Source organism: Castanea sativa, chromosome 11 (assembly GCF_040712315.1).
Source record: "Castanea sativa cultivar Marrone di Chiusa Pesio chromosome 11, ASM4071231v1".
Classification (NCBI taxonomy): Eukaryota; Viridiplantae; Streptophyta; class Magnoliopsida; order Fagales; family Fagaceae; genus Castanea; species Castanea sativa.
Window position 1 is genome coordinate 13,530,607 of NC_134023.1, and position 22,519 is coordinate 13,553,125.

At 37.4% G+C, this 22,519-nt stretch overlaps 3 protein-coding genes and 2 long non-coding RNA genes across 6 annotated transcripts; all 5 read right to left on the reverse strand.

The window, feature by feature from the left end:
- Positions 1–7,703: 7,703 nt before the first annotated feature.
- LOC142618081 (uncharacterized) lies at positions 7,704–9,817 on the reverse strand. The gene is made up of 3 exons (XR_012841152.1): positions 9,677–9,817; positions 8,597–8,716; positions 7,704–8,148 (listed from the first exon to the last, which is right to left on the reverse strand). It is a non-coding gene; the product is annotated as an uncharacterized LOC142618081 (long non-coding RNA).
- A 586-nt stretch (positions 9,818–10,403) lies between these two features.
- LOC142617414 (vesicle transport protein GOT1-like) lies at positions 10,404–15,251 on the reverse strand. 2 transcript variants are annotated; one of them, XM_075790285.1, is made up of 6 exons: positions 15,176–15,251; positions 12,640–12,731; positions 12,471–12,551; positions 11,404–11,501; positions 11,242–11,317; positions 10,404–10,760 (listed from the first exon to the last, which is right to left on the reverse strand). In XM_075790285.1, exons 1-6 carry the CDS (start codon positions 15,201–15,203, stop codon positions 10,728–10,730), a joined length of 408 nt encoding a protein of 135 aa, XP_075646400.1. In that variant the 5' UTR covers positions 15,204–15,251; the 3' UTR covers positions 10,404–10,727. The 2 variants fall into 2 exon arrangements, with proteins under 2 accessions (XP_075646400.1, XP_075646401.1); XM_075790286.1 differs by having other exon boundaries at positions 10,413–10,757.
- A 1,796-nt stretch (positions 15,252–17,047) lies between these two features.
- On the reverse strand, positions 17,048–17,569 carry LOC142615576 (uncharacterized). Its single transcript, XR_012840790.1, has 3 exons — positions 17,468–17,569; positions 17,292–17,378; positions 17,048–17,200 (listed from the first exon to the last, which is right to left on the reverse strand). It is a non-coding gene; the product is annotated as an uncharacterized LOC142615576 (long non-coding RNA).
- A 176-nt stretch (positions 17,570–17,745) lies between these two features.
- On the reverse strand, positions 17,746–19,371 carry LOC142616098 (acetyl-CoA carboxylase 1-like). Its single transcript, XM_075788985.1, has 4 exons — positions 19,309–19,371; positions 18,336–18,422; positions 18,052–18,243; positions 17,746–17,979 (listed from the first exon to the last, which is right to left on the reverse strand). The coding sequence occupies exons 1-4, from the start codon at positions 19,369–19,371 to the stop codon at positions 17,746–17,748; spliced, it is 576 nt and encodes a 191-aa protein (XP_075645100.1).
- A 470-nt stretch (positions 19,372–19,841) lies between these two features.
- Positions 19,842–22,450, reverse strand: LOC142616099 (serine/threonine-protein phosphatase 7 long form homolog). The gene is made up of 6 exons (XM_075788986.1): positions 22,080–22,450; positions 21,786–21,876; positions 21,213–21,611; positions 20,276–20,989; positions 20,035–20,175; positions 19,842–19,885 (listed from the first exon to the last, which is right to left on the reverse strand). Exons 1-4 carry the CDS (start codon positions 22,448–22,450, stop codon positions 20,384–20,386), a joined length of 1,467 nt encoding a protein of 488 aa, XP_075645101.1. The 3' UTR covers positions 19,842–19,885; positions 20,035–20,175; positions 20,276–20,383.
- Positions 22,451–22,519: the final 69 nt, after the last annotated feature.

The following is a 22,519-nucleotide window of genomic DNA, read 5'->3' on the forward strand; positions in this document are numbered from 1 at the left end:
TAACCAAGACCCGAACCAACAAAGGAGGAGGAGAAAGATCTATCGCCAGTGGTGGTTGCAGAGGTCGTGGGTCTCAGCCAAACATTCCTTTGACGTTTGGCACTCGCACTCAAACCCAAACCCAAACAGAAACACAAATGCCAACTCTTCCTTCCATGGCTGAGGAACACAAATGCTTATGTCAGGAGCACCTGATCGGAGCCTGAGAAGAAAGAGTGTCTGAGACAGAAAAGAGAAGAGAGAAAGTTTGAGAGAGAAAGGCTAGAAAGCGGCTGAAAGAGAGAGAGAGAGAGAAAGAGAGGAGATAAGGGTTTGAGAGAATATAGAGGGGGAATGTGCAGATTAGCGGTGTGGATGGCATGAATATAGTAAGTTAGGCACTGTTTGAAACTATAAAGGAAAATAACAACTCAAGTTTTTGAAACTCGAGATTCACATAAAAAATCGAGTCTCAGAAACTCGCTTTATGCTCGCTTTGCACTTGCTCAGGTGGACAAAATGCCACCTAAATCTCGAGTCTCTAAAACTCGTTTTACTCCAAATGAAACTCGAGTCTATAAAACTCGAGTTTTACTGTATCTTATTTTTAAATTATGTTTTCATACGCATGAAACTCGAGTCTTAGAGACTCGAGTTTTTCCAGTAACTCGAGTCTTATAGACTCGATTTCCTCTGGACAGTTTATTTAAAACACAGCCCGTGGCATTAACACTCACAGAGACTCACATTGTGTACTCACAGAGAAAGCCTAAAAACAGAGCTCCTCTCAACCTCACTAACTCTCACTCACTCACCCTCACTAACTCTCACTCACCCATAACTCTCTCACACCACTCACTCTCACAAAACCACATTGTCCACTCTCACTGCTCTTCCCTCTCAGCAAATTCATATCTCAGGTAAGGGTTTGCATAATTTGATTGTCATTGTAGTTGGGTATGTTGTCTATGGGTGTGGGTTAAAGAGTTTTACCATTTATTTTGTAGATAGTTAACATAACTTAGTTAATTTATCAATATTGTGAATTATAGAACTTTGTTTTGTTAGTGTTAATTTTTTGAGTATTTATTTGTATAGTTTTTGTTATCAAAATGTTATTCATCATTTCTAGGTTTTTATTTTTATCATGATCTTACAAATTTTTTTGACTTTATTTATCATTGGTTTGGGTATGAAATGGGTAGTGAACGAATGTAATGAATGGGAATGGGTATGTAATTATCAAAATTTTATTCATCATTTCTAGGCTTTTATTTTTATCATGATCTTTCAAGTTTTTTTTACTTTATTTATCATTGGTTTGGGTATAAAATGGGTAGTGAATGAATGTAGTGAATGGGTATGTAATCATGCTCCTCTACCCACCTAGTTCTTTCAGAACCCTTTTAGGCATTATAGGTCACCACACAATGAAGTAATAGATAATTCCGTCTCTCCATCCACTAGGATTAGAAGGTTTACGTCTTGGCCTTTAGATATTAATGGGCACTCTATAACCTGGCTTGAATATGTTCATTGGTAAGATTGCATTACTTTTTTCCCTCACTTTACGACTATGTGATTTAACTAACATAGGACTTGACTTGAACAGGTTCATAATGCCTGATATTGTTATAATCATATACCACGGTGGTCCGCTTATCAATCCCAATGCGAACAAGAGATTGCCATTTGAGGGGCCGGGTATGAAGACCTATTATGCCCAAGTTGATCATAGGTTGAAAACCCTTGATGAATTGAAGATGTTCGTCATGGAAGAGTTGTGTAAGAATCCTGATACGCACAACATACAAGTTACTTATCGTATGCCAAATGAAATCTTCAAGCATCGTATTAATTACAAGTATATGGTAATAGAAATAGATAGACATGTAAAGATCATGTTTGACAAGTTAGAGAGTATAGCTGAAGTAAGTAACATTGAGTTGTACATACAGTTGGAGCCACGTGCAGGATGGCAAGAGGATATCCAACAAACAACCACAAGCTTACAAGTTACGATTCCGGATACTCAATATGAGTATTCTACACATGTAGAGGATAATAATGTTCATGCCGATGGTGGTGATGATGATGATGACGACGACGACGACGACGACGACTACGTTGATGAGACTACTGCCGTTAACAATGATGATAACGATGATGATGACGACTATGTTGATGAGAATCTTGCCATTAACGGTGAATATTTTGCCGATAAAGATGAGTATAAAGACATGATTGACAGAGGGGACTTTCGGGACTTTGAGGACTTTGAGAGGGACATTGATGACGATGAGACATTGGACGGTACTGAACCTGATGCAGACAATGTTATTAGTGTCCAAAACATTACAAACACAATTCCTGCCTACGCACCTCCTGCGTTGTCATTCTCTGCAAATACTTGGGAAAATATGGTTGATCCTTCGCATATTGAGGTGCCAATTGTGTCTACTTGGAGAGAGGGGATGAATTTGTGCAAAGGGTTGACTTTTGCCAGTATAGTGGAGGTGAAGTGCGTATTAACAATTTGTGCCCTCAAGGAAAACAAACACTTTAAGATCACTAGGTCGACGAGGAAAAATTTTTGTGCGAAATGCGTGCATGAGTCATGCAAGTGGTATGTCTACGCAGTTATAAAGCCCGAGCTCCAAAATCTATGAATGGTCACCGTATATGTGGGTCCTCACACGTGTATACCGACTGGGGTGCGAAATGATGGTACAATGATGAGTTGTAATTTTATTGCAGCAGAAATCCATAACAAGTTACGTGAGGATCACACCACTCAAATTAAGCATCTCAGATCTCTGATAGAGGCAAAATATAATGGCCATAAGCCTTCTTACTACAAGGTATGGGATGCGAAACAAAAGGCGATTGCGCTTATGTTTGGAGATTGGGAAGAATCTTACCAAAGGTTGCAAAAGTTGTTAATGGCGTATATTGATCAGGACCCGACTACCCAGTTTTGCTATCGTGTCACACCCACCGATGAAGATCACACCGTATTGTTGCGTTATGTGTTTTGGTCTTTCGGTCCATGCATATCAGGATTCAAATACTGCAAGCCGGTTATCAATATTGATGGGACCCATCTGTATGGTAAATATCAGGGAAAGTTGTTGGTCGCAATGGCAACCGATGCTAACAACAAGGTATTCCCTCTCGCCTTTGCTGTTGTGGATTGTGAGTCAGGGTCCAGTTGGAGGTGGTTTTTACGATGCCTCAGAGAAACGATTGGCCACCTGATACCTGACGATGGCATTTGCATAATTTCTGACCGACATCTCGGTATCAAAAACGCCATTGCAAACTTGCCTAGAAGGGATGATGGAAAAGCAGGGGTATTTCATAGATATTGTCTTTGACATGTTGCTAGCAACTTCAACACCCATTTTCAGAACTCGACTCTAAAGTCAGCGGCGTTGAAAGCGGGATATGCTAGTCAAGTAGTTAAATTTGCTACCATAATGGACTCCATTAAGCAGGTGGAAATTGAGGCCATTAGGAAGAAGAAGAAGGTGACGGGGAGGGATGGTAAGGAAAAGAATCAAGATTATCTTCCATACACATACCTAATGAGCGAGGATGTGGACATGTGGACCCAGTCATACGATGGTGAAAGACGTTTTGGAGCAATGACAACCAATATATCAGAGTGTTTCAATGGTGTGCTGAAAGGTGCACGGGGCCTTCCTATTGCCGCGTTGGTTGAGTTCACTTGGAACAAACTTGTTCAATATTTCCACGACCGGCACAAAAAATACCATTATGAGTTGTCAGAGGGTAAGAAATGGAGTGAATATGCCTTATCCACGTGGGATGGAAGTAAGCGTAAATCTAAGAAACACTATCTCAAGCCATTTAGCAATGAAGAGCTGATATTTCAAGTAGTTACCCAACTCAACATGTGTAGCGCAGGAGGGGGAAACCACAATTACGAAGTTCGGTTATAGGAAAAAACATGCAGTTGTGGGAAATGGCAAAATATAGGGATCCCGCGTTCACATGCAATTAGAGTATGTGACTATTTACATATTAATTCGACCACGTATATTCACCCATGTTATGGTTTGAACCATGCCCTTAACACTTATGAGCATGCATTTGTGGTTCCTAAGTCACAGTCATTATAGAGGGATCCCATGGGGCCAAAGTGGTTGCCTAATCCGGCATTGTTGCGGGCCAAAGGTCGACCGGTGAAGTCACGAATAAGGAATGAGATGGATGGAGTGAGGAATAAGGATCAAGAACCGGGATGGCGGAGGGAGGACGCAGATTTGATAGAGAGTCAACCCAAGCAGACATGTGGACTGTGTCATGCTTCCGGGCATAACCACAGAAAATGTCCGCAGTCCCGTGGTGCTTCCACAAGCGGCCATGTTCCACACTAGGTAGGTTGGCAAAAAGTTATGCATTGGTTAAATAATTGTTGTTCATTCGATGTTTACCTAATGTTTACTATCTTGTCTTCTAACGTAAATACTCTACGTTTTTCAGGTATCCTTCCATGGACGACGTTTTTGTCATGCGGACCGCTGATCTTAGGAAAAGTGACTACGTTGTATTGGCTCTATGTGAACTTTTTGATTGTTGTTGAATGTACTTGTAATTCTCTATCCAATGTACCTCTATGAAGATTGTGATTTGAGTAGTATGGTTAGAATTGCAAATTAAGCGTGGTTGGACATGTTTAGAATGATGATATATTGAGAATGACTTTTGTTGTGATTTGAGTGCATTTACATTGTAAAACTATGCCTGAAACAGAGCATTTTCTGCTGGGAAAAAAAAATTTGCCCAGTGAAAATCGAGTTTTAGAGACTCGAGTTCCACTGGGCTATATTCACTGAAACAGAGCATTGCTCTCTGCCTGAAACAGAGCATGCTTCTGCTGGGAAAAAAAATTTGCCCAGTGAAAATCGAGTTTTAGAGACTCGAGTTCCACTGGGCAAATTTTTTTGAAACAGGGCATGCCTCTCTGCCTGAAACAGAGCATGCCCCTGCTGGGGGAAAAAAAAATTTGCCCAGTGGAAATCGAGTTTTAGAAACTCGAGTTCCTGGGAATCTTGAGTCTTTAATACTCGAGTTTTGTACAGCATGTTTCCTCTGGTCCAATACGTCTAATTCGGTCCATTCAGTTTAATTTGGTCTCAATTCGGTCCTTGAAATCTTCTTTGGTCCTATTTGGTCTACTTTGATCTTATTCAGTCATTCGGTTCTAGTTGGTCTGATTTGGTCCATTCAGATCACTTTGGTCCATTTTGGTCAGTTCGATCCATCTTTGTGCACTTACATATATAATTGGAGACAACAGGTTGAGGTTGAGAGCCCTTATTCTAAATCTAAATTTATTAAAACAAATTCTCGAGTTTGGGGGTCAACTGTCCACCATTGCTACATTGATGTTCGCAATAGCTCGGCACTGTTGAACCCTATCTAGTCATATCATTCACAGTCACGTCAATACACAGGTCTTCATCCTTTTGCAATGCACTGTTTTCAAGGATGCAGAAGACCCCTAAAAAATGAATGATGCATTTAACACAACTCGGTATTGTCTTGTCAAGTTCATGTCAGATGAAACACAAGCATGATAAATACTCTTCACATGAATACTGTTCAGCTGAATAGTCATGGCAGTACACTGCAACTACTGCCCAGAACAAGGGAATCTCACTGTGACATTGGGAACATTTGAACAAAAAATTTGTATCGTGGTTTTCCAGCCTGTATTGACATGACAAGCCTGAATATGTTAAATTTTATTATTGAATACACAGTGGAATGAGGTTATAAATGTACCACAATTCTTTTCTTATTCCTACACCACTAACTTTGTAGGTTGAGTAAGCTATGAGTCGCAACGCCTCAACATCATCTCGTACACATAGAAACAAGTTTCAATCTACTTCAACAAATGAATTATCACAAGTTCCAGCAAATCAACAACTACAAACATACACAGACCACTATGGAGGGAAATGGGTTGGAAAGAAGAGAGATTTTGTTAATATGCCAATATACACGTACGAGAGTCTTGGAAGCGTTGGCCACATCATGGTCGGCAAACCTACAAAACTAAGTACAGATACCACCGCAGTGGAGTTCACCGTAGCAGAACCACCATGGTCAACCCTATACGAGAAGAGGTGTGAGTTAGAGGTGTATTGTCGATGGCACGAGTTACGAGTTCGTAAGGCACGCTCAGCCGAGTTACCTAGAGATGAACCTGCCAACATACTTGCTCGCCTTGAATAAGAGAACAATCAAATGCAAAGGCGGCTAGACCATTTTCATGCAATCCAAAAAGCTAGGAAGCATCTAAAGGGGAAGGCGCAAGAGCGAGCCATGAAGTCTATTAATGAAATTACTGCGTTAGATGATGAAAGTGACATTTCAGACTTCTCAAATTCAAGCAATGATGATTTCCAAAAATTTCTACCTACGAACATTCAACGTTGTTGTTGATGTCTACACGTTTTGTGCAATACAAAATGTTGTTGATCGTGAGGGCAAATGATCCTATTGTACGTGCACCTTTTGCAAATCTAAAGATGAATTGTTCATTACTTTTGGCTAAGTTTATATGAAATCACTTGCTCATTTTTCCCTGCTGTTCATTGTTGGTATGTTATGAAAAGGTGTACTTGTATTAGTGTTTGCAAGAATTATAAGTGCTTGGTGTAAATTATGGTCTAAACTCACATAATGTACACATTTATAGAAACAAGTTAAACTCAAATGGTATGCATATCAGCATATGGATAAAGTCAATTATTTCTCTCTAACTCCTATCAGTCTCAAACCTTGGATCACTCCCAGCAGACAAAGTCTTAATTGCTTCAATAAAAACATCACACAGTTGGTATTGCCCACCATGAATACACAGTACTTGTTACATCTGAGAATTTTTACGACTCCAAAGTCACAGTAGTTTTGAATATGGCTCTGATTAATATTGAGAGTTTGACTTAGACAGTAATATGCCATATGTTATTTGAATGTTTTGATAATGTTATTTAAAATATGTTAAAATGTGTTAAAACTATACTGCCAAACGGGATAGTATGATTAGTTTCTGCAAACTTTTTATAGTACAAATGCATAAAAGAGGCTTGTAATTTGTAATTCAATAAAGAGAACCACAATTCCCTTTTCTTATTTGTTGTGATTATCGTATTATAAAAACTAAAAAAAAAAAAAAACTTTCATGAATGCCAAGTGGGAAGAAATGTTTAAATCACTCCCACTCACGAGCAGTTCAGCCCATCCGTTATACTTCTAATAGCAATATGATATATTCATAGATTTCATCTTCAACTTGATCCTATATATAATCCTATATTATATGTACCTCATCCACTTCCCTTTTTCTTCGAATGTCCTTAAAAATATTAATAAAAATCATTCTAATTGCACCCCTCAATTTGAATGGCTGTGGACCTGTAATAGTTGATGTGTTTTGGTTTATATTACATACAGCAGATGGGAAAAAAAAAAGTTCTCTGTTGAATCAATTAAAGGAGCCAGCCCAGAGGCTTAAACAAGTTGCAAAGGTACTCAACACAGGGCACATGCAGAGATACTATCACTGTTCAAAAACATCAACTGGTTTAGGTGGTTTTTGGCTGTTATAATAAGATGTACAAGACACATTCAAATGGCGAGCATAGATAGCAGTAAAGTAAAAACTCAATGCAAGTCATGTTACGAAGCCAACCACCAAAAAAATAAAAAGACATGAGGAGAGAAACAAACCGACAGAGAGCGACTGCTAGTCCAAAATTCTCATCACAAAAAAAAAACCTAGCAAATTACAGAAACTAAACTTTCGTTAAAATACAACCCATCCCCCATACAATGTGAGCACAATGCAGAGAAATCCCAATCACATAAATCTTAATGGAGAGAATCCAACTCTTTAACATATGTAATGTTGTCACAGAACACAGGAGAATGTCATCTCACCCTCTACCAGCAAAACTAAAAATTACGTCAACCGCACAACTGTGATGCATCAACAAACAAGACGGCCAGCAAAACTTATATTAGATCAGCAACATTCATAGGCATTTTGCACAATCTGAGTACTGTAGTACTGCTCAATGTCTCGTAGGATTTTAATATCATCCCTTTCGACAAAGTTTATTGCAACACCTTGCAAACATCAAATAGCCATTTTCAGAGACAATGAATTATGGAATTGTTGTCAAAAATGAATTATGTATCATCTTATGCTGTAATTGAAATTCTTAAAAGAGGTTTTAGTCTAACAATAAGATAAACAGCGGCGTATACTGGAACATATTGAATTTAATGTGTCCTGAAACTGAAATTGAAGCTTAACAGATAAGTACCCAGTCCAGCTGAGATGGTGGAAAACAAAAGACAATACCAAAACTTTTCCTTTGTCTCTATTTTACTTCACTGGTGTTCATGTTAACTATTGAACTTGCATAAACCCATATGGCCAAGAATATTACTTGGTAAACTATGAACCTAACAATAGACTGACACTCGAAAGCTTTCTTCGTTATATTCTCAATATTAGGCAAGATAACACTACAAGAATTTGAATCCAAAATTTGATCAAGGACATCACTACCTTTCTCTTTGTGTTGCAGAACATGACAGCTTGGGTGATCGTAAGGGTATCATAAAGATCGCATAAAGTATCAAACTTCCACTCTTCCCTTTCCACGGCAACAAAAAATTGTTTGATGCCCTATCATCATAAAAAGATGAAAAGAAAACCTGTATCAAACTACAGATTTACAATGACATAAAAACTTGCATTCAGATCTACATCTCCAAAATTTCATGAGGAAGGGTAGCAGAAATCAAGCAAACCTACAACAACTTATCAATTTCAGTACCAACAATCGCCAGTCTCTGCAGAACCTTGCATGATATTATAACAGGAGACAACAAACTATTACTTTGTTCCTAATAGTGTAGGCACCACAAATTGCAAAAGCAAGTCATCAACATAGATTAAAGAGAAATTTACAACAACACTTATGTTGTAAAAGAACACTGGCAATGGAACATAGGAAAATCTTCCAAATGATTGGAAACAATGGAACTGATATGATTATCTTTTTATAACTTAAATAGTGATTTCTTCTATAGTAAATTTAAGAACTTTATCACTGGTCGTAAACACTAAAAACCTTGCTTTCATTAAATTTGAGTATTGACTTTGTTCTTGCCTAATTTGTACATTTCTTTGAACCACTTTAATCTATTTAAACCATATTTGACTCAAAGTGTCTAGATAAGCAGTCTAGTAACCATTGGGTCTTAGCTAAATTGAGATATATGAAGAAAGACAAAGTATCAACTATGTACCAGAATGAAGCCTTAGCCAGGACAAATGATAGCCATTGTACATTTGAAGGAACAAATATAACACTAAAAATGAAGTATTTGCAAAGCAAAAAGAGTATTGTTCCCAGTTGGGAGAAATTCTGGAATAGAAAATAGGAATTGCTGCAGATAATTTAATTTCATCTTCTTTTTTAACTGAATGTCATAAACTGGAACTAGACATAGATGAAATTGACTAATTGGAAATGCTTTAGGGGGAAACAAGGACTCCTCCCTGTTGCCATGCGGAACATAACTGGTAGATTTCATGTACACGATAATCGAAAAATCCCATAATATTAAACATCAATCTTACTTGGGCTGTAAGTGATTTGATTACATCCTTTGCAGCTCTACATCTTTCAGCTTCATCCTCCACAAATGCTAATGCTTCTTTTAGCTGTTTGGTTGTTCTATCCAGCTCAATTTCTTGAAGTTGAGCTTTGCGAGTGAGATTTTCCACCTACAAATAAATATTGGTCAAAAATAATGGACAAATATAAAACTGAGCCAGTTTTATATGCTTGTCAGGTCAGGGAAAGATGAATTTGAGTTGCAAAATACATACATGAAGTGTCTCCCCTAACTCAAAAGTTTATAACTTATGATAAGTGGGGTTCAACATGTGGGATTTTAACATTTTTAAATGGGAGATAGAGTTAAGACAAGGTTTGAACTTAGGACCACAAGCATTCTCAGCCCTTTTGAGCCTTCCTTTTGCCTAGGACCATTCAACTAAAATCATAAAATAATAACCCAACCGCAAACCCATCACCACCACCAACAGTTCCTCTGCAATCATCTACAAAAATAATAACCTAGCAATGATCCAAAATCAGCAAGACGCACTCAAAAATCATCACCCATAGGAGACACAAAATCTCAAACAATTGAATGTTTGTTTGATGGGTTTTGGTTGTATGCAGCACGAAAGGGTTGGATAGAGAGGGAAGATGAAGTCAGGGTGAGAAATATATCTGCAATTTGTATTGTGAAAAAAAAAAAAGAAAAAAATTTGTTGGTGGGCTGACTTGAGTTGAGTTTTTGAAAAATATGCAACTGAACTCATTTTCCTGAATCCAAAAATGTTGAAAAGTTGTTCTCATATTTTGTTTTCATATCCACATTTCAAATACTGAGAACAAAACACAAACCCAAACAAGTTTTTGGGTGGTGAGGCCCATAGAAAACAGGAAATGAAAACAAAATACAGGCCGTTTTCAGTGGAACCAAACATGGCCTATACCTTTGCTTTTACACATCTGATAATGGGTTGCACTAAGCTGTCAAGCCTTCAGATGCCAGTTTGTATTAGGTAAGCATACATTGGCATACTTCAAAAGCAGTCATCAGAACCCAACAGGTTTTCAACTAGAGCCCCTCAGGCGATCAAGAAGCTGCTAGCCATAAGAAGATAGCATAAGTTCTCAGTCAGTCCAGTCAAATTATCTGACATAACAAGTCTGCAGCATAGGTGGATAAGAGGGGGGGGGGGAATCTTCTGAATATGATAGAGATGTCAGGGGAAAATCTAGATACAAGAAACAGTTAGTTATAAAAGGCAGTGTCTGTTTTGTGAAGAAGGCATAAAAAAAACCTTCTAGGATTGTTTTATACCAGAAAATAAGATTCTGCATAGTAGGAAATAGGAATTATTGATAAATGACATGCCAAAATTTTTTATGGAGTTTACGTCATACACATAACGGGAAAGTTTTGGGGTCTTAAAAGTGTGCGCGCGCATGCACGCATGTGCGTTGGTGTAACTAGTTTCTAAAAAGAAGAAGAATTCTTTGAAGAGACAACATGAGAGATATAGAGAGAGAAGTGTGAAGGCCTCAAGAGTATTATGCGCATTGAAACATCATAAACTAAACTCACCAGAACAGGATACTGTATAATCCATCCTAAAACTGGAATCTGATAGAGAAACACCTTGACAGATGGCCAAAAACCGCTACATTTACATCAATGCAAAATACATTAAAAGCCACACAAGTAGATAATTCAGTTTAGAGCTTGGAGTTCAGACCAGGAACTAACCCAAAGAGAGCAATACAACCATATATTTGTAGGATTATACCAACTATTGGCCACCGAACAAAAAGGAAAAAGAGCCCTAGAAGAAAAGATGCAGAACCCTGCAGAAGAGAATAGAAAATTAATCAAAGATCTATCTTTTTTTTTTTTTATAGGTAATTAAAGATCTATCTCCAAGTAAATAATTTATTTATAGATGACATAATTCAGACACACTATTTTCCCTTTTCATGCCCAGAGCCTTGTAGCTCAACTGGCACCTCTTAGTGTTTCCAACGGAAATGCCTAGATTCAAAGCTCCCTCCCCCATTGTAACTATCAAATTATCAACCACCAAAAAAAAAAAAAAAAAAAAATCCTTTTTAATGCTCAAACATGAAGAGTCATTAAGTATAAAAACTCAATATTAAGGTTACACTCCCCCAAACTCTATAATTTGTTTTTGAAAAGTGTAACTCTGATGTAAGAGGATTGCTAGCAACCAACAGGACAACAAATATCGAAGGCCACTCCGTACACAATGTTATTAATTCCTACAAGTGCATTCATGTGTCTGATCGAGACAAAGGCTTCAAGGAAGTTGAATGATTTTACAAAGATAAAGGAAGGTGGGTTGTAAGCCAATTTTACCCACTAGCAAGCAACCCCTCAAGGGCCTCAACAAGTATTTAAGGTGGGGATATAACCTATCAGCTGTAAATTTCAATCATAATGCAATTTCAGAATTTTCCTCTCCTACCACATATCAAACATGCATTCAGATTTCTTGATTTGCCATAAAGCCAGGCCCTAGGTCCATTGAAGTGAGCCAGTCGAAATGTTATGCCTGCTGTTTAGCTTAAACAGCAATGTCTCAGCTGTCCAGGAGAAATTACATGGGAAGTATAGGAGTACTTCTGTCTGACAATATCGTATATTCTGTATTTGGTTTTGATTTTATCCCTTAGCTTTTTCACAAGCACCTTGAACACATTATGTGCTCACAACTTCACAAATTAACCCCCTCCCCCACAGGAAAAATGAGAAGGATGGTTTCAAAATATTTAGCACAAGAATTTCCTTAGCCATACCTTGTAGTTTGCTCTGTTAGTGAAGAGGTTCCACGTTGAATGCCAACCAAGCAAAAGGGCTACCCCAGTCAAGCAAAATATCTGATAACAGAATTATCAAAAGGTATACAAAATCATGGCCTCTTCCGGTGCACTGACCCATAAAGATTTAAGTTATAAAAGGCCTTACATTTGAAAGGGCAAGTAAACCCCTGTCGAAGAATAGAACTACACCAAGAAATGTAAAAACGATACCAAAACCAATGAGACCCAAACCAATCTCTGCAGGTTTCAGCCAAATTTTCCAAGGTTACAAGAGAAAAACTGGTTATGACATAATTTGCAGGGAAATACCACAAAAACTTTCTTACAATAGCCATCTCATTAAAAAATTTCAATCAACAAAATCAGATATAGAAATCATATTCTTAAAATCCCTACTTTAGCCATGTTCAACAAAAAAGTACCAGACCTTTTATTTTAGAAACTAAAGGATATGCTCACACTTGAACCTCAACACTTTTTATAAAGCTTATAGGTACACAGATACTGAGAATGCCGCCCTTCAGTTTCAAACAAGACCACCAAGTTCAGCTCATGTATAAATTCAATGATAACAGATGACAATTCCCAAGACTTGTAAACAACCAATTTATTTGTATGGATTAGGTGACATTCCCATTTGATAGTCAAAAGCATGGAGCTTGGCATGAGCAGAGACAGGAGAAAGAGTGGAGAATGCTAGAATGTAGATATATTGTGCTGATGTTACAAACACAACCAACTAGTCAAGTGGAATAAGAAATTTCAAGGCCACTAAAATTTTGTTAACCATAAAAATGTATTTCCCTTTGAATTCTAAGTTTTGCAAGACCAGTTACATATAAGTATTTGAGCATTTATATCCAACTGTGCTTTCTGGGTTATTATATCTAATCTAAAAGAAATATTAATACTACTATGAAGTTTTTGTGTGGACATGTTATCATCTATGTTGTTATCTTTTATCTGTTACTTCAGTATATATACTTTATCTAAAATACATATAAATAAATATGTTTGTGTGCATGTACATACATATATCTTTACACGCGCACACACACGTAACAAATAAAAAAAAAAGAGTTGCAAAGCCAGGGAGAAGGGAAGAACATCGTAAAATGACAAAAAGGCTAGTGTTGCTACATCCTGCTCTGTAGTAGAGTAAAACCCTAAAAAGGACATTGTTACAGATATTCAGTCCAACATAAATGTATTCTTAAGGTTGGGACGCATATATTCCTAATATATATGCCAAGGAGTGATTCTATATTTCTTTCTTTTGATAAGTAACAAAATTTATTTAAGAAAAAACTTCCAAGTATACATACAAAGAAATCACCAACATCAGCCTCTTAAGTTACAAAACTCTAACAAATCTAGAAAAGAATCACAAGAGGAAAAAGGTAGAATTACTGTAATTTGTGCTATTCAAGCATGAAATTAAGGTACATAATATAATATCAATAATTGTTCACTAATTGCTGATGATGTGGTCCCTTCTACCCCAAAGCATTCTTTGCCTACACATGTTAGTATAAGCTATACATAAAAGAGTGCAAATTAATTTTCACAAGTTTTATGGCATTATCATTTACCTTATTTCTTTCCCAGTTTTTTTAACACAATTTCTGTACAACACTACAATCTCTCATAGACCAAGGTATGCATATAACATATAGGAATGGACAATTTCTTACCAATCAGCAAACTTATTTATCATGACTCTGAGCATCAACTAGGGAACTTCAAAATCTTAAAAAATTTGATCCAATTTAACAAAAAACTCTTTTATCACCATTTTTTACACATACTAGATACATGTGCAACCACACACACATCCAAATCTGTATGACTCTGTGTATTTCTGATAAGATGAGAGGTTATAAATTGTATGACTTCATCTCCTATTTGAAGAATGGTGTGTTGAACACTTGAAACACTATACCTTGTGACTTGTATTTATCCATGTTTGACACTGGTTTAGAGAGTTAAGAATTCACATTCATTCACCTCAAAATGTGTAAAGCTAAAAGGGTATTACTATTATGTTATTGTTTAACATCTGCAGTTTTATTAAACAGAGAAATATGTATGTTTAATGCTATCAACAACTTTTTAAGTTTACCATGAGTCAGCAGATAAACACTTGTGTCTATGTCCGCAATTCAAAATAAAAGATTAATAAGATATCCTCCAAACTGTGAAGCTCAAAAGCATAATAACGCATATAAAATAATAATAAATTTCATGAAAAAATCACATTAGAAAGTTGTTTTATAAGATTCATGACGCAAAGAGATATAAGTTTTCTAATTTCTGCAAGAGATATAATATGTTAGTTTTTAATACTTCTTCTATACCACTAAGGGTCTAATAAAAAAGATAAACGTGCAGATTAATGTCATACTTACACAAGTAATAACAAAAAAGTCAAGCATGAATAATTTCAAAATAAACTTTATCATAAACTTTTACAAAACCAGGGTAATCATAGGGAACACCAATAACTCACAAAATAGTTCTACAAGAACATTCAATTAACCAAATAAAGCACAGAGCCCTAAAACTAATTAAAAGAACTTAGCCTCAAGCAAAAATGTTCATAGCAAACACTGACTAGAAGCTGAACCAAGAGTTGAGAATCCATGCATGTGAAAAACATTAACAAACAGAATAATGCTCACTTTTTTGCTCAGTTAGTTCATACGCCATCGTGATAACTGTACTAGCCTCTTTGATGGTAGCAAATAGGAAGCACCTTTCAACTACAACATCGAAGCATAACATATAAGATTATGAAGGTAAATAAAAATTTAAAGCTTATTATATACATAAACTAGCAGACAGAAAAAATCTAGAATTATTTTAAGCTAACACCTAAGTTTAGTGTGACCCCTAGCTGAAATCATCTCAGGATTTCACTTTTCATGTTAACAGCCTTCGGGTTTCAAACTTTCGACACAAATGTAGAACTTATTTGACTCGATACCAATGTAATAAACCTTTTCAAAATTAGATAACTAACTACTCAGTTCAAATATTGGAAAGTCAACAATTTGAGTTCCTACTCCTTGTTCCCACTGCACACAAATTTGACTGATAAATCCGTGTATCAACACGTGCACTCTTCTTGGTCTTCGATATACTACCTCGATCTTAATTTAGAACGTCTTCACATGTCTCGCAATAACACAACTACATAGTCTGCCTCAAAAGTAGTCCGATTAAAAATTTACATCTTCTAGTCATATCCTCTCAACCCTTCATTCCATCACACCATTTAATTCTTACAGATGATAACAAAAAAATAAAGGCCTTCAAATCCTAATTCCTAGCCTCAAAAACCATATCTCTAATTACTCTCATTTTTTTGTTGCCTCATCAGTTTCTTTTCATTCTTCATCATGACAACATCAGTTCTACCCATTTGCCAATCTTGCTACCATACTCATCCAAAAAAAGGTCACAGTCACACCCACTTTACAAGCTTCCACCTTTTGCTTGGTCTATCAGAGGCGATTGGTAGGAAACTTTACCCTCAATTTTTTGAAGAGGTTGATTCCCAAACTCAAACCCGTGACTTGTCGCTTTTGATATAAGGCACTTGACAACCTAGCTCCCACACATACAATACCTCTAAAATCATAACCACTTTTTTTTTTTTATAGCTAATGTGGGTGTCCAAGGCTCTTAGAACCCGACTAATCCTCCGGGTGTGTGTGTGTGTGTCATATCCTTGTCCTACACATACACCAAGTAATAACAATGACAAATCTCTTTGGATGGATCCAAGGTATTGGTTTGGGGCCTTAAACCCAAAACCTCATATATCACATGAAACCTAGGAACCACTAGACTAAACCCTTTGGTTTAAAACCAAAAAAAAATTACTTTTCTTCAACTCTTTCAATAAAAGCCATTTTAAGCTCCACATTCTTAAAATTTCTAGTGGGTTAATTCTTGAAATTCCATATAAACTATTAGCAACACAGTAAATACTTGTTGGTCTGGCCATTTGGTTCCATAGTAACAGTTTTATCTTCTAAATTCTAATCCCTATTCCATTGACAAAGAGTGTACTATAAGAAAAAAGAAATTTGTTGTAGCCATTTCTTATTTTTGGGGCAAAGTCTTTGTTGTTAAAAGAGAGTATTATAAATGATCAACGAGCATATTTTGCTTAATCTAGAAGATATGAAAAGATAGGGAGACAACAATTGAGGAATTTATTTAATATAAGGAAAACCAGAATCCAGTCAGACAATTCAATTTTGGATATCACAAGAACTCTAATCCAGTCAGACAATTCAAGTTGGGACATCACAATACTTAAAAGAACAACAGAGGCTCTGGGAGAGCAGACAAAGAATATAACTAGAAGCTTTGAAATTAAAATTCTAATGCTTCAATCAAAGCCAGTAATATTTATAGCAAGTCATATTGGTGTTGGCAGTATTAATATGCAGCAAAACCTAAGGCATTATTATTTTTAACATTGAAGAACAATTTGTGTTCCATAGTGACAAATTTACCTGGATATTGTCACTGAACAATTCTTTGACTGACAAATACTCTTCAAAAAGCGACTGAACAATAACAAGGGCATGACTCTCTCTTCCACCCTCGTAAGACTTCACGAGACTCATCAAAGGTTCAACAAGCCTTTCTTGAGCTCCCTTTTCTTTATCAGGACAGGAAGATAGATGGGCCTGCCACAAAAGGCACATAACTTTAGTGTATTACAATTTAAGGAAAAGAACATGAATGTTAATATAAGGAATTTGAAATAGTAAAACTCACTTCCAAAACAGCTCGTAATAATTTGGCAGGGAAATCAACATTCTGGGAGTTTGAAATCCCCTCGAATGCCTTATATTTTGATTCCAACTGAAAATTTTACATGGGTGAGAGAAAACTATAGTACAGTCACTATGTGAGCATAAAACTGTATAGGAGACCTAAAAGAAAGTTATTACCTCAGTCTTGAGATCTTTTGGGAGGTGGGTCGCTAGAACAGCCAAGCCTTCTTGCCATTGAAGGAAAGGGAGTTCAGGACTATCGAGGCAATTGAGCAAGCTTTGCACAACCTGAGACAGTCAAACCATTTGATAAGACTGGTCTTGACACAAGTTTAGTATAGATAAGTAGTAGTAACACGGTCTAATAAATGAGATAATAGAATACTCTCATGTGCAAGACGCCAAAGCTCGGAACTCAAAACATAAAGGAATGAATTATGGATTCAGAATATTGTTCAAAGCTCTAAATCATGATGGAAACAGGAAAAAATAGTACTTACTTCTTCTATGTTGTGCTCATAACCTGCAAGAATCATCCGGGCTGCATTTAAACGTGCGGCGCATCTCTGATGAACTTTACCAGAAATTGCAGTTGGAGGCCCCAGGACTGGGAAGCTCCCATGGAAAGGCTCTGCTTTTCTTACAGCTGAAGGATTATCTAGATCAAGCCTAGCTATAAGTTCACCAGCCTACAAAAAAGTGACTTCTTAACTTCTGTCAAAATTGAATATTTTATACTTCTTCTGTTGAACATGATTTACCTGCATAGCTTGGCCTTCTGACATTTTGAAGTGGACAAGTCCAGAAGCGGGTGAAAGAAGAGGCATACACATCTTCATAACCTCAACCTCTACATAAGGTGTGTCAGCATCAATATGACTACCATCCGCAACCAGATACCTCAGCAGTTTGCATGGTGTTTCTGCTATTAACTTAGATGGATCATGATCATTCTGGATATAACATAGAACAATAATTAATCTCACCATGCTTGTAGAAGAGGAAAGAAAAGGTAGGACATGAGGGAAGAAAATATTGGGGGTACCTGAAGTAAGCAAGTCCTTCCATCAATGAGAAGGCGAGTTCCAGCTGCTTCTTCCTCTGCATATATAACATGACTGTTTCCATCCAACTGTAAAAAAGATGGAGCTACCAGTTACACTTCTGAAATGTTGGAAATATGAAATGTAATAAAAGACCACTTTAGCCGCAAGGCCCACCATGGTAGACCTACCTCCAAACCCATTTATTAGCCTGTAATGAAATAATCTTCCTTCACCACACAAATACTAGAATAAGAGAATAGGCTTTGGCTTAGCAGATTAAGAAAGACAATTTTTCTGCTTTTCAAGGTATGGATGGGTTTAACCCATGAATTGGACACATAGCATGACTGCAGTCTAGACAAGTCTTATCAAGTAAACATAGTATTGTCACATATTGACACAAGAATTGTGGGTTTTTTAATATGGTGCTGCTTCTATCAATAGGAACCTAGTTAACCATATATAGTAGTCAATCATTTTTAACACATAGAAAGCTGTCTTGCCTAAAACTTCTGATGTGATGCACTGATTAATTTTAGAGCTAAGTTCATGTGGTTCATAAAATAGTACCTTCCCAAGTCCAAAATACATATCCATCCCATTTACAATTTGCAGAAAGTAATAAATAAGGGGAACATACTTTGTGCAAAAGCAACTATAAATGTACATTACAAAGCCAGGTTAAAAGGATCCACACACACACACACATATAAAAAACATATATATTTGACATAAGACAGACTCACACACACAAATTTACAGACATATATATTTGACAACTTCGTAACAAGTTTATGATGCGTGATTACATTCACAAAATGTTAAAAGTACTAAGAGTTTGCATATCTTATTGGCTTCCTTTGAGCATACTCATACATGCACAATCTAAATATAAACAGCTACAAGCAAGAGCACAAAGACCCATGTAGCTAGTACAAATAAATACAAACATGTTCTAAAGAAAAAACTTGCCTGCATCAATAAACCTCCATCACGTAAAGCATGAATCTCTGCTTCAACCTCCGAATCATTCATCCTCAAATTTGTATTCCTATGTAAAGTAGATGCACAAGGATTATGGTCATTTAGTCATGCCCTTCCAGCTTGCAATTTTTAAAACTTTACCATGTGTAACAGTAAATTGAGGAAAAATAATGGTTCTGTCATACAACAGAAATGAATCCAACTAAATATTGAGATGTAATCTAAAACAGAAAAACTAGGAAGAGATAAACTTCCTAAGGATATCTGCCCTCCTTTTTAATTTGAATTATACAAAATCTATTGATATAACCCAATATTCCAAAATTCATCATTCAAAATGTGACAAAGTATGTTTACCAAACTTCTAACTCAAACATTTTGTTGTGAATGAGTGGGGAGATGTATATTTAAAGCATCATAAAATAGAATGAAAAAAAAAATTCCAAAATATAATTTATGAGTTTTTTTTTTTTTGACAAGTAAAAAAAAGAAAGTGTTAAATGTAAGTAACAAGTAAAAACTCACCTTTCCCAGACTTGCCTACAATGGAAGCAGCAAGAACAACCTATATCACAAATAAAAGGTGATTTAGAAGCACTATCACAAACAATTGAACAAGTAAAGAAATCAAAAAATTCCTAAAAAGCATGTGGCAAAAATGAATTAAAAAGCAGCCAAGCTTGGAATTAATTTTACTGTAACTCATTGCCTCACATTATCCACATCCACATCCACCACATTTCAGGTATTGCTTCTTTTTCAAGATTCACCAATTTTGCGTTTTTTAACCCTTATGTAATGTTTGGGCGCGAGGGGAGGAGGCTGTGGGGCATCATCCTTAGGCTCATCATCGTGCTGCAAAGACATTAGATGCATACAATCAATATTCGGTGTAATGATAAGAATAAAGTGAACCACAAGATATATCATTACATTGTTGGTAATGTTATCATACCATAGAGCTGCCTTTGTGTCCTATTTTGTGTCCACCAGTCTCACAAGTGGGTGCTCTTCTAGTACGTTATGGTCTACCTCGTGGGGGTGAGGGCTGCTGAGGGGGATGCTAGTCCGGTACATCAGTGTCAATCCTAACTGGAGGTCCTAAAGGGTCGGATGAGGATGAGGTAGGTGGGTAATGATGCTCTGTATAGCTAGGAGTGGGGATCATTGTCATGGGCAAAGTGGGTGCATTGTAGCTGGTGGGTGGGTATGAGGGTGTCTCAGGGTGCGTAGGAGGGGTCATATGAAAATCAAAACCAAGATCAAAATTGGGCTGCGAAGGTGGGGTGGGTGAAGGGACCTCGAGCTGAGGAGATGCATCTGGGATGGGTGGAGGAACCTCAGGTGGAGGAGATGCGTGTGGGATGGGTGCAGGTACCTCGGGACTAGTTACAACCCGAGGGGTTGTTGCATGCCGACCACGGCCCCTAGCTGCACTTGTGCTTGGGCTTGCAGTAGCACCTTGACCACAGGTCGATGTACTTCGCGGTGCTGCGTTTGTGCTTGGGGTTGCAATAGTTGTTAACTCAGTCTCATGCCCATTGTTTGCCTGCCCATTTACTGCAAGACCACCACCAAGCCCAGCTACATTATTTAGGACACGTCGGACATGGTTGTGTGCTCGGCTGCCTACAGGAAGCATCTCCAACAGTGCTAAATGGCTTTCAACCTAAAACGGAGAAAGAACCAGTACAATCAGATTTGATCTACTCAAATACTCAACTAAGAACAAAAAGTGTTATTAGAATACTATATGTAATAGAAAGTCTTTTTAATTGGAGGTCAGTCAGATCAAACTAGATTTGCTGAAAAAAGAAATCAATTGATTCTACGTTCCTACATGTACTGAAGAAAAAACAAAGTAGGCAATAAAATCTAATTTAACACATTACCATTATATCTAATTTAGCGCTGTTGCGATCGACATACTTTCGAGTGACTAGATGGTACCAGCGGTAATAATCATGATTGCGAGGCATCTCACCAGTCTGAGGAGGTGCATGGCAAAGTCGTTGTTGTCTCGTATCCCATGTAAGGATATACGGTCCATGCTCCTCCCTCCAATTCTTTTCCACCTTCCCACGCAAGTCTATTCTATGCAGTCTATCATCGTACACAACATGATCGGGCCGCTCTTGCGCCAACCCAAACTGTCGAAGGACACGATCTGGGTGGTGTGTCTCTACTATGCAAAAACACACAAGTGGCACCCTTGCCGTCCACGTATCCCTCCCTGCAACGTAGAAGTCAGGAAGGTGGCCGAAGTCTGCCTCATATGGCTGCCATATAATCTACAATAGAAACAAAAAACAATTATCATAATATCTTAAAATGTGAAACAAAGGAGAATACATAGATAAAAGGGAAAAACAAAAATTAAAATAGAAGATATGTTAAAGCAATGATTTCAACATATTCTTAAGGAAAATTAACATAACTTCCACAGAAATTTTGTATATTATTACTTGGTCCGGCTGCATTCTAACTAATTGTTCACGATAATGGATCAACGTCGTGCCGGATGGCCTACTCTTCGGGCTTGGCACCCGCACCCACCTACAGTTACGATCGAATAACATAAGATATTACCACTTAGTTACTAAGAATAGTACATTGCATAACACACTAAGTATCAGGAAAATACTTACTTAAATGCAAGTGGAGCTTTTGGCCATGGGCCATAATCGCATCCAGGTGGTGGCTCTATCCTCGGGCACAAGAATGGCAACCTCGCCCATGCCCAATACTGGACCAATTACAACGCCCCACCAATCTGCGATGCCTCTTTATCACTTGCCCGGCACAACTCTCTATACAACCATGCCAGGCAACCACTACCCCAACTATACTTTGGCGGATCATGAAGGTTCCGCAGGAACTCCAAGAACATCAGATGCACCCTATCTCCCGACTTGTCCATGAAAATCTTATCCCCTAGTAGTGCTAAAATATAGCACCGGGCATACTGATGTACTTGCTCCTCCGTTGCATCATGAGGCAGTGGCTTTGCAATGCGCTCAACAAGGCGGCTAATAAGAATTCTTTGCCCCACCAAAGTTTGGTTGTCATTCTCCGGAACGCCAAAACCAAGCAACTCCACGCATAGTTGCCTCCAATTCCCATCCACCATAGTAGTCGGCCCAACCAAGACCTCACCGTCTATAGGAAGTCCAAAAATGACCTCCACATCTTCTAGGGT